General features: G+C 35.0%; 1 protein-coding gene across 1 annotated transcript in view; it reads right to left on the bottom strand.

The window, feature by feature from the left end:
- The window catches only part of RYR2 (ryanodine receptor 2), a gene marked incomplete at its 5' end in the record, with an annotated part of 385,437 nt that overhangs the window by 9,856 nt on the left and 355,079 nt on the right, over window positions 1–20,502 (bottom strand). Inside the window, 11 exons of the mRNA XM_083858180.1 lie at window positions 682–828; window positions 2,107–2,167; window positions 6,112–6,245; window positions 8,377–8,419; window positions 9,000–9,130; window positions 11,226–11,447; window positions 12,274–12,360; window positions 13,889–14,036; window positions 15,826–15,890; window positions 16,259–17,562; window positions 18,164–18,245. Coding sequence (XP_083714306.1) covers window positions 682–828; window positions 2,107–2,167; window positions 6,112–6,245; window positions 8,377–8,419; window positions 9,000–9,130; window positions 11,226–11,447; window positions 12,274–12,360; window positions 13,889–14,036; window positions 15,826–15,890; window positions 16,259–17,562; window positions 18,164–18,245 — 2,424 coding nt within the window. The remainder of the gene's footprint in view (window positions 1–681; window positions 829–2,106; window positions 2,168–6,111; window positions 6,246–8,376; window positions 8,420–8,999; window positions 9,131–11,225; window positions 11,448–12,273; window positions 12,361–13,888; window positions 14,037–15,825; window positions 15,891–16,258; window positions 17,563–18,163; window positions 18,246–20,502) is intronic.

The raw sequence follows: 20,502 nt of genomic DNA, 5'->3' as shown, positions 1-20,502 counted from the left end.
AAACTAACTATAAACTGTATCTACTAGCAGCAAGAAAACTTTTACTTATTGTAAAAAAAGGACAAATCTTGTGCATATATACACAATGAAACAATCCATTAGAATCATATACAATCCCCATAATCAAATAAAAAAATCTGAAAATTCAGTACCTAATAGTAATATTACTATCACCAAGTATCTAATTGAGATACAGATATCTACTAATTAAGTAGGAAGGCAACTTTACTTTTTCACATGCATGAAGTCACATATTTAAAAAAAACCTGTATCTAATATTGTATTATCTCAGAAAAGCAGCAACAAGTACTCCACTGCTCAACTGCACCATCATTCAGATTTCACTCTGAGTTTAATGGAAGGCAGCTGAGAGGGAGCTTCAGTATCCTGTAAATTGATAGCTCATTCGTGTTTCTCCCAGATATAAAACATGCCTTATAAATAATGTCTCCTTAATTGATAGGTAATTTGTTAAAACTTCAGGATTATTTTAGAAGGGAGACTACTTTTCCTTTGCTTACAAATCCCATTGCCTAGTTTCCTCATCAACTCAAGTTCTGGAGTTCACAATGAAAAAACATTTCTAATTGTCAACCTGCAGAGTACCTGACTCAAGTAATGAACTGATCTTTCCTTTGTACTCCTTAAGTAAAAAAGCTGAGAAGAGAGGACAGTTGATACCTGTTTGCCATTGTGGGTAACTGATGACAGGATAGTTCGTAAGGTCTTGAATCCCATTGCAATGTCAAGGAGATGAGCAGCAAAGAAAAAATTGTTGTAATGGCCAAGGACTGACATGGTCATGTACCACGCTAGGTAAAGGAAAGACTAACAGAAAAAACAAATACATTTAAAATAAAATTCATGGCTTTCATCTCTAACTTAATTCAAAACAATAAGGAAAAGTAGAAATTTCTCAAGTATGCTTTTCTTTAAATAGAAAATCATTCTTTTTAAACAGAGAATTGTCTAGATATTGTTGAGAATTTTCTATTTGTGCAACAGTATTAAATCCTCAAATACATCATCCACAAGATACGTTAGGCAAAATCAAGAAATTCAGAATTTATATTATAAAAACTAATTTTGAAATTCTTAAACCTTTATTTGTAAATGTCTCTACTATAAAAATAATTCTGATTTAAATTATTTTTTAATAATTTCTAAATAATGACATTAAAATACTAATGCCCAAAGTTAGCTAATGACAATTACAGGACTCTGCAAGCAACAAAAGGAATTTTATAATTAATCTGAGCTACAAAACCTCCTATTTAAACATACATGTATTATTTAAATAATCAGAAGTGATAATTCCATCTGATCCTCTATCAATTAATTTTTATTGAACTTAAAGACAAGTTTCTATAAGAGAAATTATATTCCATCCCTTGAAAAAAATACTAGTCCCAACCAAACACTGTACAGAGCATTCTGTCTCTAGACCTGGAGGCTTCCTGTTTCCACTTTTCCTGAGTGCCTTCAGATTACACTTTCATTTTCCATCAGTCCTAATTCCAAAATAATTTTCCCCTAATCGTTTTTCTTACCAGTAAATTAAGTAATTAGGCAAACAATAATTGCAAGACTGAAAAATCATATGATGACTGACTTCTTAAACTGCATTTTAACATTCTTGTTTATCTCTCCTTGTTTTTTTTCTTTTAAAGACTCCCTTTTTAAAATTATTGAAATAATTTGTGTCATTCTGTGACACATCTTATTTAGCAATTCCAGATACATTAACTATATTGATCCAACTGTGCTCCATTCAAGTGTTCATAATATTTACGAACAACAGGAAAAATGGCAATTAGCATTCATACAGTCAGTTTTCTAATTCTACGGTGCAGTGCTTTCTTATTGCTTCTAATAAAGCATATCAGAAAGAGGGGAGGAATTGACTGAAGTTCTATTAACTAGTACCAATGTAACTGTGAAAATATTTCGACACTGTTTCCTTAGCTTTCAAGATTTACTCCTTGTAGTAAAATAAATGTAATCCAGAGTATTTCACACCTCTCGTTGAAGCACTTTGCATTAACAAGGGCATATTTCATGTTAGAACATGAATATATACATATATGTATATACTGAGAAACTTACATTATCAGTGAAAACAACTCCTAACTTCCACATCTGATACTTAACATCAATGGAATTTAGCCTGTAAAAATTAAAAAAAAAAATTTGCATTTTATAGCACAACTAGAAAACATGAAACACAATCTGTAGGAAGTGTATTGTCGCATAACAGGATTACACAGCTGATCAATTTCTCCAAATGCTGAAATACATCAGAACCTTGTTCTAATTCACATTTTTACTAATGCTGATTGATTTCTAAAATGTTATCATGCACACAAACTGCCTTTAAAATCTATGGAGAAAAAAGTATTTCATTTTCTTTATAATGCAACCCACCTAAGCCTGAATAATTAGTCAAAAAAAGGTAACCAAAATTGCACTCGAAAATGCCAATTCTTTACCTTAGATTTTATAGCATACCTTGAGTGACACAATTGGATGACATTAAAGAAAGACAAATTTAGATCAGGTGAATCTCAGAGCTTGTTCAGAAAATTTAATATCCATTTTTCTAAGGATATAAGGAAAATCATTATTGAAAATATGATAATTCTTACCAGCTAAAGAGTTTTGATATAGGTACTTAGGAAAATCTTCTATTAATGTTACTTTTTTGTAGCACAGAAATAATAATATTGTTTTTTGTAATACAGAAAGCATCCAATCAGATAAAAAACATTATAAATTTCAGCTAGGTAGGAAATACCTTTTTTTATTGCACTGAGTCAAAATTTTGTGCCAGGCTCTGAACAACACCAACAGGCGATATTTCATTGAGGATGGTGCCACTTGATCATTACAAAAAAGAAACCATTTAACTAAAACAAAACAATGAGTTATAGGGTGCCTGTAAGCTTTCTGCGTATCTTCAAGACAGAGCACAGAATAGATTATTATTTTGAGGTACCCTGCACAGAACCTCTGCAAGGATCCACTAGGCTTAAGACTCCCAAGTAAATAATCAAAGGAGGAGGTATTTTACATTAGCATCCATAAGGGGAAAGGTTTGAAATTGAGATTCCTATATGGGAATCATTCCTTTCAATGGATCAGGCTAGGAATTTGGACATTAACAGTGAACTATGCCTGCCTCTCAATCACAACATCTGAAGCCCTTAACCACTCGCAGACACGCACTTCTAATTAGACAAACAGGCACATCCACATTTTTCTAAATCCTGTAGTGTCATCATAGAAAGAGCATAAATCTTGAGACTTCAGGTGTAAACACTACTGCAAGTAAAATTCCTTACTTTTTCACTAGCCACTACAGGCAAGAGATAGACTGCCATGAGGAGAAAGTCTACTAGTTTCCCAGGAACAATCCTGTTCTCTGAGAACATTACTAAAAATAGGGTTACCCACTTCAGAATCTTTTGAAAACCGAGATTATTGTTTCTCATGGCAAGGAAGAATAAGGTCTCTTAAATTCTTCCACATTCTGAGGCCAACTGCATTAATTGTTTGTACACTTCACATTTAGGTTATGGTTTAACTTCTCACCAATCTACAAAAACTTCAGATCTTCCAGGAGAAAATTATTTACAATTTTTCTATTCTCCAAAGTAGAAGAATTCTTCTACCATGTGAGCATTTGACAGAAGCCTTGCTTTATTAGCCTTATGTCACTACTTGCTGCAGATGCAAGAGGCCTTATCTGCCTCTTCTAATTGACTCTGATTCAACTAATGATCACAGAAACAAAAGCAGTTAGAAAGGTAAAGAGACAGGGAAATAATTCTAATGATGGCACCTCTGAAAATTAACTTTCATGTTTGTGTCTTCCATATTATTTTCTTAAAAACAGTATATCCATGATGCATCTAATTTAACACCATCCACCCAAAAGAAGAAACTAATTCAATGGAAAAACAGCACCACTGTCGCAGTCTCAGTGTGCAAAATTTAACTGTCTTTACTGTCTAATCTACAGGAGAGCTCCAACTTCATCATCCTTATAAGCTGGTTACAGCTAAATAATACTGCAGCATATTTAAATAATTATAAAATCATTAAAATATTCACACATTTAAATAAATACATTTGAAAAATTTTCAAGGCTGCAACAATGAGCTGGATGGCTCTTCCAGAGTCAGTAAAATGCAGATTTTTGTAATCCAGTGGGATAGGCAGAAACTTTTGAAGAAGCATGGTCACCTCCAAGTGGAGTGCTTTAAGTTCCTTGCAAAAAAAACCAGATGCAAATCCCAGGCTATTTTTCCAAAGGAAAAGGGAGAGAAAAAGTAGGAGCTAGGGGTCAAAGAGACCTGTTCACTTGTATTGAAGACGAAAATGCTATGCAGTGCATTTCTGTGCTGTGAGGCACAGGCACCTGGTCTGGCCTCAGCCTGTGCCGCCTTCTCCTGGCACAGGCAGAAGCACCAGAGCTGCAACTTGCACCAGGTCACAGCATTCTCTATTTTCTTCTCAAAGTACTGCAGTAAGGGGTAATTTCCAATGCTTTTCCCACCTCCCTCTTCACTGCATGGTAAATATATGTCAAATTTGGAATCTGGAATACGTGCAAGTTTTAGTAGCTTCATTAGTATTCATTTTTGAAACTGTTAAAAAGGAGACAAATGTATCTTCCTGAAGAGTATATTTTTTAATGCAACTGGTTCTGCAAATTTTTATAATAGTTTTTTTATTTTCCTGCAACATATTAATCTGTTATGAGAATGGAATGATTCCTCCAGGGAGAACATTAAAGATGGATGAGGTCATAAATTTTTTTTAACTGTATATAACATAGAGGAGATACTAAAGATGTTAAAAAAACCAGGCATCCTTCAGACATGATTCTTAAACTAAATATTTCATCAGGCTTCGCCAACTGCTTTATTATGGTCTGTTTTTTCAAGTTTATTCACAGAAACATTATTTAAATGTTTTCTCCTCATATGAGTACATGTACATAAGGATGGGAAAGTAGTTGTACTTTGTTTTTATACCAATAATAAAAGTAGTAGGTCTTTTTTCTAAACTCGAGCACGGGTCCTATGATAACCTAGCAGGAGCAAAACAGCGTGGAAGAAACCATTCCAGAAAGTACTTCTGCCACAATATTAAATTTGGTTTAGTGCTGAAATGCCACAGAGTCCTTCAGCCTTTACACTGCACCTGATGAATTGTCCAGACAGACTCCTGGTTTACTAGTCTCCATCTTTTATAAAGATGGATGAAAAAGCCATCCTTACAAAATCAGCTCTTGTTTCAATGCAACTCTAATCTACCAGCAGTCTCACTGCCTACATCTCATAATCCTTGCACACTCATAGATAAAATGTTCCTTTTAAAGAAAACTTTAAATAAACCCTTACATCAGAATCTCTGTAGCAATAAAATTCCATCTGTTAAAATATGTTCTATCTAGTTGAATACCTTTTTTATAACACAAAACTAGAAAAAACATTTTTGCAGTGCTTTATAAAAGCTGAGGATGGCCCTACAAAGGAGAATTTGCTACTCTGAATGTCTAGGGGCTTCTCTTTATTTCTGTTCCCAAATGATAAATAAATGCATCGTTTAGAGAAAACAAATCATAAAAGGATGTGAAGATTAATCATGCAATTCCAAGATTTTAGCAGGCACTAGCACCAAAATTTATTCCGTCTTTTATAATCAGAACACACAGTGCCATTTTTGCCAATTCTTTCCAGCTGAGCTGAACTGAGAACTTGAAAAGGAGATTCCAGCCCAGCTGTAATGACACTATCAAAAGAGTGGGAATGTGATGTATTCAAGCAGCTGTGCACTGAACTAAATCTTCATATTTAAAAAACCAGAGGAATCCTGCATAACATTGTCTATAATTAAATAAATTTACTATATTATTCAACATAAGAATTTATTTCTAATGCAAATATACATAAATGAGCAAGAGATGTTTTGTCTGAATTACAAACCTTGAATGCTTGATTTTAACTTACAGACACTCCCTCCTCCCCCCCCCCCAAAAAAAAAAAAAAAAAAACCAAACAAAAAAAAAACCCAATCGCAAACAAACTGTGGGGAAATGCTTACACAGCAGAAAAGGAGCTATCCTTCTTTGGTTTCTTCTTTTCTCGAGCATCACTAAAATCAAGAGCAGCTTTGTCCATTCCTAATAATTCACTGATCCTGTCACGGCCATAGAACTCACCATATTTATCCATTACCTAAAGTTAGAAGGAATATTCAAAAATATTCATCAGTGGGGTAGATCAGCAGTTATTTGGCCTGGATATGAAGACAAGAGGTTTAACATACAAGGAGCCTGAAAACAGAGCTTCATGACTATGGATAACATTGTGATCACAAAATCTTGAATATACACCAGACTTACAGCAAAAAATTATTTTCAGTGAATTCAAACTAGCCCCTATCTCATTCTAACAAAACTTAACATGTTTGATAAGTAATTTTGCTGGAAATAAACATTTACTTGCTTTCATTCTGACTGAACACACAACTTCTTCCTAAATAATCTCTCTTCTCATTTTAAAAGGAATAGTCAAAGAAATACAAATTTTTCTATAAAAAGATCATAATTCAGTGACTCCTGAAAGTGAGATGGTATTTTGCTAGCTTTCTAATAGGAAACACTTTAAGTATTTAATGACATTTTTTGCAGATTTTTAGAGAAGCTTTTTTTTTGTAACAAGCCTGAACACAGTGCTTCATGATACAAATTATTTTGTAGATGCAGATTAAAATACAAATATATATAAAAGAAGAGGTTCATTGTAAAATAGTGTGTTTAAAGGCAGTTAAATCATACAGCACAGTTCCTCAGCCAAAGCTAAAGTACCAAATCTTCACACAACTTAAAACCATACTCCTTTCATTTTGATTTGAGCCTTCATTGACCAACTACATTGACAGAAGCAATGTACTTTCTCAAGTACACTGTGAGAGCTACTGCTTCCCCTACTGCTACAGATAGGTAGAAGTCTGTATATAGGAACTTGAAACATGAAAAAAAAAAACATCTTCCACAAAAAAAATGAATACACAATTCAAAGAAATTTTTTTTGGTCAGGTTTACCTAAGACTGTTACAAAGCAGAAGAGCTAAGAGTATTAAAAAAGACGTTTCCAAAAGTATGATACAAGATTTGCATTTAAGTGTGAAGGAGGGGTAAATCTGATCCAATAACATGCACACCCTCTTCTTCCGTTGTGACCAAATGCACTAGAAAGATCATTTTTTGCTGTAACCTGTTGTACAAACATTAGATTTCTTAAAAGCAAGCTGAGAGAACATTTAAAATAGCACTTGTAACAAATGAGCTTCTGCAGTCCCTGCTTAGAGGGGACAATTTTTGAGAGAGAGATCTTTAACTTATGAAATAAAAGCTCACCTGCACACCCACAAAGGAGCCCAGAGACACAAAGCTTGGAGGAGAGTATAAAGAATGCTCTGCCCAGCTGGTCCCAGGGCCATCATCCCATTAAACGCCCATTTCCTCAAGCCTAGGAGACTACCGTGGCACAGTGGCAGGCAGGAACCCAAACTACAGACTCATAGTGAATGAACCAACACCCTACAGATCCACAGAGAATGGCTCTTCTGCCTGGTCCCTCCCACAGCAGTCCCAGGAATGCCTCAGACCCAAATCTGGGACCCATCAAAATGGGTAAAATGAATCACTGGTAAAAACTCTCCAGATCACCTGTCAGACTAAGAGGATTAATGCCAAGGGATGCATACACTATGCATCCCATAAACGGGATGTTATTGGATGTTACAGGGAGAAAGAAAAGATGGAGAAAGAGATGGATTTAGGTGACTTGAGGAAGAAAAACCATGGGAAAATAGAGAGGTAAGGGACAAAAAAGGCCGGTGCATGTATATACCTTTCAGGTAGTTATAGTTGCCAGATTATGCCCTGTGCCAAAATATCTCAATCTGTCCTGTTTTCTTATTAACCACTTTTTAACCTTCTATTGGCTGAGGGACACCAATCTTTGTGTATGGAGGAGAATACATAAATGCAGACAAGATATTTTACATAATTTGCTTTATACATATTAGCACACACAAAATGCTCCATGTGTTTTCATGAATGTATTTGAATTCCTGTTTTATACAAAATGTGTATGTAGAAGAAGTTAGAAATATATAAAAAAAATAGTTGGAAGAACATGGTAAGGAATTTTGTGTATTTTAAAATTATGGATATGGAAATCTACACTACATCAAAGCTGTATTTCAAAGAAGCGTAGTCTCCATTCTTCCAAACATGAACAGAAATATGCATTAGAATTTTATTTTAACCTCATAAATATTTTTAAAAATAAGCCTTACCTTTCTTTTCACAAACTTGTCCCAATAGTTATTTGGAAAAGACCTGAAAAATATAGATAAACAAGATTACATTTTAGACAAATATATATCAATTCTGTTTCTAAGAGTCTCCCCATGTGGTGGCTATCACCAGTTAGTCACTTGTGAACTCTCTGGAGTGAAAGTTGCCAAATGGTGTTCAGCCTACCATGTAAATGTGAGAAGCACAGCACAGCCAATGCTTGCAGACAGGATTCTAGAGCACCTACATCCCACACACAGTCCCACCAGGCAGACAAACAGAACTTCAAATATGTGATGCAAAGCATAACTCACTCTTGAACTGACAGCAATGCACAACCATCATCACTGTCCTTGCCAAAACAAACCCATGCTATTTCTTTTTTCTTTCATGAAGAGAAATAATTTTAAGGCAAAAATATGAGAATGCATAAGATTAAGCAGTAATAGTAAAAGTGATAGTAAAAATTAGCCTTGCAGGTGCCTGAAAAATTTGTATATCCTTGCTAGAAATGTGTCCCTAATAATTGTTTATTTCCGACAAGACAGATGATATGTAATTGTGGAAATAGAAGAACAATTACTTGCAGGGCTATAATGAGACAGAGTAAGTAAAAACTCACTGTGTGTTGATTACAAGTCTATCCCACTGTCCCTTAATATCATCTTCTGATGGCTGCTCAGTTATATATAGCCCATCAAATTCCAATTTCCTTGCCACTTCCTTTTCTCTCTTAAAAATAACCAGTGGAACCTGCAGTTGAAAGAAAATACAGGAATTATGTAAAATGCACTGATATGTCTGCTAAGTTTAGGAAAAGCTGGTTGTTATGAAGAGATAAGTATCAAAACTGAAGAAAGAAAAAATAGCGAAAAAATTAAAAAGACTTAACAAATTAAAAGACTTGAAAAAATTAAAAGACTTAACAATTCCCCAGGACACAGTAAAGGTACTGATACACTATGATCAGGTCATTCAGAATCTTTAACCTACAGTGTACTAAACAGTTGTAAAAAGATGGTCAAAATACTTGAAGAGGGATACTTCAAATTAAAACAGTTTTTCAGTGCTATGAAAGGATTAGATGTAGTCAAGTGAAAGAGAGCTAAAATATTTTTTTTAATCCTTAGAAATTCTATTTCCAAATATTATTTTGGAATGACATTTTTGGATTTAATTTTGATACCCAAAGATGTTAGAGGCTCCTTTTATTTGTTAAAGAATTTTTGAGGTTTCACAGTGGGAAACCAAGTGTTTCACTGCAAGGAGCAAAGACTGTAAGGAACAAAAAAAAGAATTGTCAGCAGCTGAGACAACTAGGCAGGCTTCACCTACAAGTCTCTTTCATCAGCTGGATGACTTCAAAAGTACATTTCAAGAAGGCAGACGTAAATAGTGGTCAAAGTTGAGAGGATTTTTCTAAGAAATATCTTACTAAAAAAAAAGTTAACTCTACTCTTTACCGAAACTATTTCACAGGTCCCAAAATACACCCACATTGCATTACACACCTTAACTGTAATAGCAGTCAAGAGTAGACATGAGTATACTTAAATACTAATAATGAAAATTAAGACTACTCAAGTAATATGGTGATTACATTAGATACAATAAAAAAGAGTTCCAAACTATCTTCAGATAGTTAAATGAGAAAGATGCAATGGATTTCATGCTAAGCAATATTTAGAAGCAAACTTATCACACACAGAACTGCAGTTCAGAAGATTTTGGACTTAAAGATCTCCAAAATAGAGACCGAAACCATATTTGGACCATATTTTGGTTTCAGAATTGGAAAGAATGCAAATAATTAATATAAATATTGATAATAATGATTTTCCCTTCTAGTTAGAAAATAAATGTTAAAAAAAAAAGTAGCATAAAAAGTCATAGTAGAAACAAACAAATATGAGGTGGGAAAAGAAAACATCTCATAAACCAGAAACCCAAGCTTTCATGGTGCATGGCAATCAATGCAACAAAAAAAAATGGTTTAGTATCTCTTGACCTGTAGGGATACTTAAAGTAGAGATGAAAATAAACACTAAAAGTGGTAGTATGATGAACATTTTCTTGAGTTACAAGATCATGTCTTTTAGAACAGAATAAATTATTAGCCATTAAAAGAGGAAAAGAAAAATAATTAGGACCACATAAGACCTTAATAAAGATGTAAGGACAAATGAGCAGCTGGATCATATCAAGGGTCCATTTAATTTAGCACTGTCCTGCACTTTGACTTAGAGCTTTTACCCTGGAATTGTGTAAAAATTGGGGAAGTACATGCCAGATATACTTCCCCCAGCTCCAGAGATTTATGGCAATTAGTTTTCTTAAATCACAACCAGCATTTTGCCAATGGAAGTGACATCTTTAGTTTTCACATCCCGAACAGAGATATTCTCCAAGATATTCCTGTAGAAGATGCTTAGGCTCCTGCCAAAACACTACCAGCAGTCTGTTTGTATGAACAGCAGGCATTTTATAGAGTCACAATATGCAGCAGGAGTAATCCAAAATGCTGCATTTTTACAAATGACCTAAATGACAGACTGGTAATGCAGCATCTAAAACTGTCATCTCCCTCACGTGCATTCACACCTTGTCTTCGACAGTCATGAGCAGCTTCTGAAGCAGGTTACCGCTGTAACTGTGCCTGACTCTGGCCTACAGCTTCCTGAACAGGCACATCATCTAACAAACACTTTCTGTGTACATTACACTAACAAAACAGATTTCTTTACACAGCACCCCAACCTGCTTAAGCAGGTTGACTTTGTTCTAAATTATACCTCTAAATAGATAAAGAAGTTTAGACCTAGAAAAAAAGAGTAGATTTTTTTCTTACTTTCAAGCAATAATACCCTATGATGCAGAAGAATGAGATGACTGTGTGTAGGATGGCCAAAATCCTCAGTGTAGGCTCCATGTAGCCACTGCTTTCTTCTAGGACATAATGCACTGCAATAACCCTCTCATCATCGCTTTCCAGGATGTTCAACTTGGTACTTTCACCATCAGACACCACAGGAAGTTCTTCCTTTTCTTCTGTCACAGCAGATGTGGAGACCTGTTTAAAACACTTAATATTGCAGCTGTATTCCTTTGACAGGAGTTTTACAATACTACAAGCTAAGTAATTGAGCTGAAAAGATGATACCAAGGGAAAATATACCTGTAAAAAAACTTTAAAGAAAGATTTCTTTTGCATAAAAATGTCCTCAAAGATTATCTCAGCAAGACCTTTTCATCTTGTTACACCAGTCTGTCATAATGTGCTTTTTCTTTCCCTATTTTTCACTGTAAGTCCATGTTACCAATTCTGAACCATGATGAATTTTTATCACTTCAAATTCAAGGAAAGGCACAGCCCTCTCAGAAGAAACCCCTGACAGTAGTCTTTATCATCATGGCTCTCTGCTAGAAAATGATTCAAGTCCAACAAGTTGCATTACTGATACTAAAAGTCTTGACAAAATCAGTGATATTCTAGGCAGCTTAAGATGATGTGACTGGCTGTACATACCCTTTCAGGAGAGCATAATGGCACAAGAAAACATCTCAACTGACATGGATTAGTTTAAGTTATCTATGAAGGCTCAGCTTGGCTGGTTCACTGTACTAGTATGGTAAATGGAGCATCTAAGGCAAGGGTGTGCCTCTCAGCCTGTTGCCTTTGTCCCAGCACAGTGCTCTGTCAATAGCTGTTTGTGTACTGGAAGTCTATTTTTACTTCACACAAACATTTCAGCTGTCACCATGTTAGATTTCTGAAGTTGCAGGATGAAGCAGGTATTTAGCCTATTAGGCTAGGCAGTTTTACCTTAGCATATTGACTACAAAACCCAGATGTTTTCCAATGTGCAACTTGAAAAGTAATATTTTAAGAAATTTACCTTATAGAAAAGAAGGATAAAGTTGATGGCAAAAGCAACAAATAATGCCAACATTCTCATGTTGTAAAAGTTCCGTGCAAAATAATTCTGAAAAGAGAAGAGAACATAAATATACTTTGCCTAATAAGATTCAACCATCATTTATTAGTAAGTTGCTACTTAGAGGGGGTTTTTTTGTGGATTTTTTTTTCCTTATAGAACATCCTAATAGAATTATAAACATTAAAAAAATTGCAAACCAACCAACATTTTGAGTGATGTACAAGTTCTCTCTTATTCTACATGTGCAATAATGAATAAAGGACTTTTCAATTCACTCCACTCACAAAGGATGAAGGATTTCTAATTGCCTCTTAGATCTTTTTCACTGGCTTTTTTAGTACACTTGGAGACAATAGAGACACCACAATGCAAGGGTAATGTAGTAACAATACAGAAGTACCTATCTTCCCTGTAGTTCAATATTCATAGCAAATTACTACCTTTACCAAAAAGTAAAAACTCCTGCATATAAGTTTATCTTAAATATTCTCAATTCCAAAATCAACTGCATTTTTACCAGGCTAGCAAAAATTCATGTGTGACCTGAGTACCATGAATAGAAAGCTTTTTATGACATTTTGATGCTAGGACTGCAGAAATGTACCTTTTCCCTTTCTGACTACTCACAAACCTTTATAGCACACATTTTGAATGCTTTAACAATCCAACAGGAATTCTGCCATTTTCCAGTCCTAATCATAGATGACTATTAGTGAAACACAAAATGAGACTATTAGAAAAAATTAAGCTAAATTCACATGACTGCAATGTGACTGGCCTAAAAATCTATCTCATTTCAAAAACCAAACTTAAACACGAATTTCTTAATATGATTTTGACTGCAGTTTTGTAGTTTTGCTATGTTCTCATGCTAGAAGTCGGCCATCCCTACACAATTACATTCTATATACATAGCAAAGGTGTATTTCCTTTTGTTTTGCATTTCACTCTAGCCAAAGAGAATAGGAATGGAATATCCTAGCTAATAAAATCATGGATTTCGAGCAGTTATGGAGCAAATATTATCTGATATTTTACTGAGAGAGTCTCAGATGCAGTTTTACATTTTCATTAAGTCTTATTTTCTACAGGTTTTGGAAAGTTTGACAAATACTAATTTGCTATTTCACAACCAAAAAAATCTCTAACATCTTTTATTATTCACTTCAGGTTAAGCATTGTATCTTAGTTGATTCTTTTTATAAGAGAGCTTGTAATTTCCCAAAGGTATCTCTCAGGGAAGGATAAATCCTACTGTCTCACTAGCTACTGTAAAAATTCAGGAATGTTGTTCCCAGAAAAATGTATGGATGTTTTCCAATGATACACAGGCATCTCTGTATGTCTAGGTTTGGGACAATAATTGTCTTCCTAAGAAGTAATTTCTTGTACACTAGGTTATTTGTGTGTTTCTTTTCTCTAACATTCCCATTAAACCTTTGCTTCATATCCTTTTTATGGACAATGGTGGATAGAAAAATGTAGTTCAGCAGATGCTATTTTGTCTTTACATTGTTAGAATATGAACACATCCCTGCCAACAGCTAAACACATAAGCTAAAGAACAGCTTACAAGAAGCTTCTGCTGGTATGCAATGATATTCTTCCAGAATACTGATTCTTGAACTTCTGGTTCTCCATATCTGTGTGTATGTAGTTGTCTTAATTTCTGTTTTCCTTTGTCTTCCTTGGTTTTCTCTTCTTTTTCTCCATCTTCACCTCTTAGGATACAAATGAAGGCGAAATAATACATCAAATTAATAAAACTGCTAAATTGAAAACCCACCCTGAGATAGGCTATTGCATCTTTTAATGAGGCTCAAGTAGCCATGACTCATGCAGTTCATGTACATTACAAATATCCCTCTGCAGTCCAAAGTGCTGGCAAGGGTGACAGTCTGGTTAAGGCTACACATGGACTTACTGGTTCAGCACCCTGAAGTGGGAGTGCTAGCTGGCAGAGGCAGGTAATCAAAAATCTGCCAACTATCAGAGGTTCTTCATAATTGTGCAGCTGATTCTTGCAGTGACAAAATGTGAGTAAGCTGACAGCTCTATGTCTGCATGAGTTCCTATATGTTTAAGCGCTCCCCTCCAACCTCATGCACTTAAACCATCTAGCTCCCACAAAGGCTGCAGAAATCTTTGGTTCTTTTTTGCACTTACAAGTCAAACTTCAAGTTTTAAATTCTGCATTTCTGCCCACCTGACAAAGTCATAAATATCCACTCCAGGAGGAGATGAAGCAAGATTTTGTCAGCATCTGGTGTGTGGGTACCACCATGCTGTCTCATTAGAGAAAGTCAGAGTTCACGGGCTGCCTTCTCCAAACACAAGATCTAAAGGACTGTGAATTGTCTTAGAAGTTAATTTGACCTGTCAGCATGACAGATGAAAAGATCACAGAAGTCCATTTGAAGTCAAAACAGACTGAGAGGCAGCTTCTAAATTACATTATTTATTTCTCTGTTCCTATCTACAAACAGAATGGCTGATGTCTAAAGCCAGCTCATCTTCCTTAAAGACATTTGATAAATTTTCACTTGAAAGTTTGTCACATTAGGAGAAGCTTCAGGGCAGCTAATAGTGCTAGGCACTGTACTCCTGACAGAAAATATAGGTATTACTGCAACTCATGAAGTCAAGCAGAGTAATCAACAATGAATGACCTTTAAAAGTCAGGAAGATGCTCCCTCACAAAGTTATTGTGGCCAAGTTGAAAATTTGCTGCAGTGATTAAGAAGAAGAGCTTTTGTCATGGACAAGTGCTTGTCATCCCAGAAGAGCAGTAATTATTAGAGTTTCAGACTAAGGGATTTTCTTAGAATTCTGACAGTGATAAATCAGCTACAGAAACTGTACACAAAAAATGTACATCTATCAGGAACCATAAAATACAGGGATGGAGATCCACAGTTTTTACTGGTTAAAACCAAACACTATGTTTTGCTTTCCACTATTTTTATTCTAAGCTAATGGCATTAACATTAGGTTTTAATATTAGATTGATCAAATCTCTTAATAAAGATGCGAGGGTACTCTGTAATTCATTAAGATTGTACTGGAATGCTAAGATTTTGCAAAATGCAAATAACTCAAAATGTGTCACAGCAAATGGGAGCGGTTAAAGCAGATCTAGTCTCTATTACTGATGGATAGCAGGTCTCTGGAACTCAGCTGCTCTTACAATGTTTTAGAGAATTTTTTTTCTAGCTTTAAGATTTGCCAAGAAAAAAATATAGTCCATGAGGCACATTCTAAAAGAAATTAAATGGACATTATAAAGGATGTGTCTGGGAAGAGGGAAATTCATAGAATCAGAGTGGTGCCTATTGCAAGCCATTTTCTTGCAAATATGCACAGAGGAGGAGGATTGTTAAAAAACCCCTCAATCTAACTGCAATGTGAACAGATAAATTAAAGGCAAAGAAGTACAAATGAACCTGAGTTTTTCAGTGAAACAAAACACTATTTTTATTTTACAGGAGCACAGGTAAAAGTAATACGTACTCAGCTTTTTCAGGTTCTGATTTTGTTTCTTCTTTCTCTTCCTTTTCATCTTCTTTCACCTTCTCCTAGAGAAAACCAGGATTAAAAACTGTGTGTAGACATTATTATACAGTACAGAATTAGAATGCAGAGTCTTAGAGGGTTTTGTTAAACAATGGAAAACCAGAAGAAAGATGGTAATTCAATTTACAATAATGAAGAGAGGCAATTTAGCACTGAATTAAAAGCAATCCAAAACACCATCTACTTCAAGAAGGCTGTGGAAATTCAAGTTTGTGACATCAGAAAGAATAAACATCAGTTGTTACACATGGTTCTTTAAAAAAAAAAAAGGGCAGAAAACCCAGAAAAACAAAAATTCAAGTTTTATTTGAAGATTATATTTAATACATGAAAGAGAGAAATATATATCAGAAACAGAAGATAAAATTACCTGGATTTTTTCCTGTACCTCAGGCATTGGGGCTAAGGAGGGAGTGCTCAGTAAATCACTCAAACCAGCATTTGGATTATGAGGGATCAATTTATACTGTCCACCTTCTCGTTTCAAATCCAAACCAAATATATCTGAGAGTAGATCACTCTCTTCTGTTAAAGTCTGCAGATCTGTCAAGTCTTCTGCAGGCAATGCAGCTTCTGTTGGTTTCCTCTCCCCTTCTTCTTCTTCCCCACGCACCTCATCCTGAGTGGGATCTGGCATATTAGCCAACAGTTCAGCCACCTTGATTTTCTTGGCTCCTTCTACTAGGCTTCCTCCAAGCAGCAAACTGCAAATGATGCGAAAAAATCCCCGGACAACACTACAAGCAAAATGTAGTAAGCCCACCAAAATGCTCCAGTAGGAAGAAAACAAGGCCATGACCATGTCCTTCATAGTCATTTTCTTCACTTTTTTCATTTGTTTCTTTAGACTCTTCATGCTAAGCATTTTCATAAGAGTCATTAAATTATACTTGAGAGCCACTAAAGCTGACTTCATGGTCACAAGAGAGAAGAAACCCATTCTAGGTTCTTCTTCCTCAGGATTATCCTTCTCACTCTCCTCTTTATTAGCCGACCTTTCATTCAGATCTGACTCAGAGATCTGGGCAGCCAGTTGCATTTCAAAGATGGTATCCTCGCAGAAGTTAACAAAAAGCTCCATCTTTTCTTTCTCCCCACCTTCATTTACGACATCAAATATAAACTGTCTCTTTGACTCTTTTACCTGAGGTTTTTCCCACTGAGTCCGACTTGACTCACTTATTTCAAAATAAACACGCTCAATGCGCTTTGCGCTGCCCATGATTTCTATACGTCCAAGGAAAGGCTGAAAGTAATTCAGCACACTCTCTGAGAGCTCAAGGAAAGTCTGCAAGCGCGTGTCATGAGGCATGTGCTCTGACAGGTTGGTCAGGAGAACAGCAACATTGAAACCAATGTCTTTTGCAGGCTCATGAAATCGTTTCACAAACTCCTCGTAGTCCAAAGTCTCATTCTCATCTGTTTCAGCACATGACAGCAGAAACTCAGTTTCAGACTGAGTGTAGTGCTTATGGCTTTCCATTGCCCTGTGAAAATCCCTCTTCGAAATTATCCCTTTGCCATCAGGGTCATATTCTTTGAATGCATCAGAGGAAGTCAAATCTTTCAATTTTAAGAACATATCAAAAAACTTCAGAATCATCTCCACATTGTTCGATGATTCTACAAGCATATCGACCATCTGCTTTCCAATAGTTCCATTCACAACATTACCTAAAGGTGAGGACAGGATATTAGAGATGACATCAGCAAATATTTTGGCAAAGAAAAGCGTATTATAATGAATAGTGAAGCAATCAAAGAGTAAGAAAGATAAATTATTCAATAACACACTTACATGAGAAAGCTAGCTATGAGATCTGAAGTCTTTCACTATTAAGTCTACCTTAAGACTTGGAAAAAATATAAGTGACTGTTTTGTCCCCAGAGCTCAGGATTTCAGCTTAAATAGTAAAAACTTTTTCATCTAACCCAAAGATAAGTCAAGTTCATGGGAGGAAAAAACCCACAAAAAACCAAAACCAAAACAACAACAACAACAACAAAATAAAACAAACAAACAAACAAAAAAACCACATCACCTCCTGCCAGCTCTGGATTTTATAAAGTTCTGGCCTTCACAATTGATATAGCTTATGTCAACTACCCTACATAAATCTCCCATTCGCTTTCATACCTGAAAGGTCTTCTCACAATTGAGACATAAAAATTAAAAATGTTAAGAAATATAGCGCATTATCTCTCAAATGGAGAAAATTACAAAGGTAAAAACTTTGGTAGAACAACTGCAAAAGAGATTTCACATTTTTACTACCTTCCAGCATAGACAGCAACATGACAACCATATCTTTCTGAAGATCCATTAATTCCTTCAATAGTTCAATTTGACTGGAATCCTAAATAACAAAAAGAGTATATAAATATAAATGATATATTGGTTTATTGGACATTTATTTATGTGGACGCACATTTCACCTTGTAAAAAGCAGACTTAGAAATTAAGAAGCGAGAAGTGTCAAAAATGGTAATACAGTGAAAATATATTTACACCATCATCTGTTTAGGAAGAGTAATTTAATAAAGACAAAACTGAATGTGATAAAAGATTCAAAGCAAAAACGGGGTATGTCAAGGAGATAGATGATGCTTCTGTAATGTTTCCTGTCAGCTAAAATATTGTCACTTCTGGTGTAATCAAGTTTACAGCTATGGAAAATTGGAAAAACAGCAATAGCAGTAGCACATAAAGCTCAAAGTATAACATGATTCAATTTCATTGTAAGCCACTGAACTTTTTGGAAGGAAAAAGAAAAGTTGAAATAAAATTTCAATAATAAACTATTAAAAATATTAAATTTATTATATTTATAAAATTTAATAAATAAAATAAATAAAAAATAAGAAAATAATGATACTAAAATATTAAAATATTTATTAATAAAGTTCAATTAGTAAATCCTTAGACATGCATTGAATTGATTTTTTAGCCACCTCTTATCTCAGTGGGTTCATCGAGTTTACTATGACACTTGCTTGGAGTCTATCTGGACAGAATTATTCAACTAAACTACTTCCTCAGCGAAACACTGTTACATCATGCCACTGATAACAAATACCGAGCAGTGCTGGCCTTCAGTGAGTGGTACAACAAACTCAAGGTATTTTATGGCTGTGGCAGGATGCTTTGCCCTGATAAAGCTTATCTGCTTGGCCTGGAACCTGGTCAGGAGACAAAGCAGCGCAAGCCATCTGTGGTGAGCTACCAGTAGCACCACAGTGCTGTTTTTTAGCATTGAATATGCTAAAAGGCCAGCCATCTTTAAAAGGCTTACCATCTTTAAACAGACTTTGAAGTCAGACTTCAGATAAGATGCTAAACTGTCCTAGAAGCCTATGACTGCCAGCCAATTTCTTTCCACTATAAAAATCCCAGGCCACTTTCACAAAGATTCTTCCACAAACTTGAAGTATATGGCATTTCTCTTATGGATTTGAGACACCTCTCTACAGTTACTTCCCAAGGAATGAGAGAAAGAGGAGGCAGTACACCACAAAAAGGAGTGTGGTCATATTCATCAACCTCTACATAATGTTTCTTCTGCTAGTTTGCTTTAACAGAATTGCTTTCATATAGTGTGCTTTGACATTTAGTGTTACAGTTGACCGCTGTTTTTTAGCTTTTATACTGTGTAGTAAGTAATTCTAGTTAAGAACTGTCTATTCATTTTTCCTAATAAGTAACTCACCTTTTATAAAGTTAGCTGATCTTCCATCATTAAAACTTGCAGGACTGTGATTTATTCACACCTCTGTAATTCCTTAAATTTAAACTGCTAACAAAATTTGAAGCTAAGGGTTTACTTTCATTTAAACCCCTTTCTGCAAAGGAGTTTGAATACAGAAAGGAATTCTGTCTGTTCTTCAGACTCAAAGAGATGGCTTTTATAAAAAACTTTGTCTAAAGCACCCACTCCACCCTGAACAATGACAATTTGGATCTTGGATTGAAAACCACATAATTTGAAATAACAAGATTTTTAATTGATTTGCCCTGTAAGTTTTAATTACAAAACTTTTAACTAAAAAAGTTATTTACAATCCAGATGAGCTTTGTTCATTTGAATTGAAAATTGTACTTTCTTTTTCTGCCTTAGTTTCTTAAGAAGTATTATTATCATTATCACATTGTTGCTTCGTGGTACAAGATAGAGAATTAAAATGCAAAATGAAAAAGAAAAAGCAGAACTTAAACAAAACAGTGATTTAATTTTGCTCCTGTTAAAATCTTGATTCAAATGTTCTCCAAAAGTACTCTGGAAACTCATGATTGAAAACAAACTCCAAGTATTTAGCCTAGGCAGGCCCCTCTTAGAGACAAAAGCCATATGGCAACTCCTTATAACTCCACTTAGCCACACTCAACACTTTTGAAAACTGTTCTTTCAACAGAATTTTAAAAAAACCTATTAATATATTCTTGGAATAAATATAAACAAAGAAAAGAGCCCATGTCTATTCTGATACTTCCTGCTAGACCCCAAAAAGAGTTTCCAAAAGCCCAATGCTCGATCTCCAAGCAAGAGAAAGACACCATCACTATTTATAGCAATGCATTCGGAATGATGCACTTGGAGTAGACTGTGCTTCTGTCAT

The sequence above is a fragment of the Zosterops lateralis genome (assembly GCF_965231275.1).
Source record: "Zosterops lateralis genome assembly, chromosome: 3".
NCBI lineage: Eukaryota > Metazoa > Chordata > Aves > Passeriformes > Zosteropidae > Zosterops > Zosterops lateralis.
This window is presented reverse-complemented; position numbering and strand designations above follow the sequence as displayed.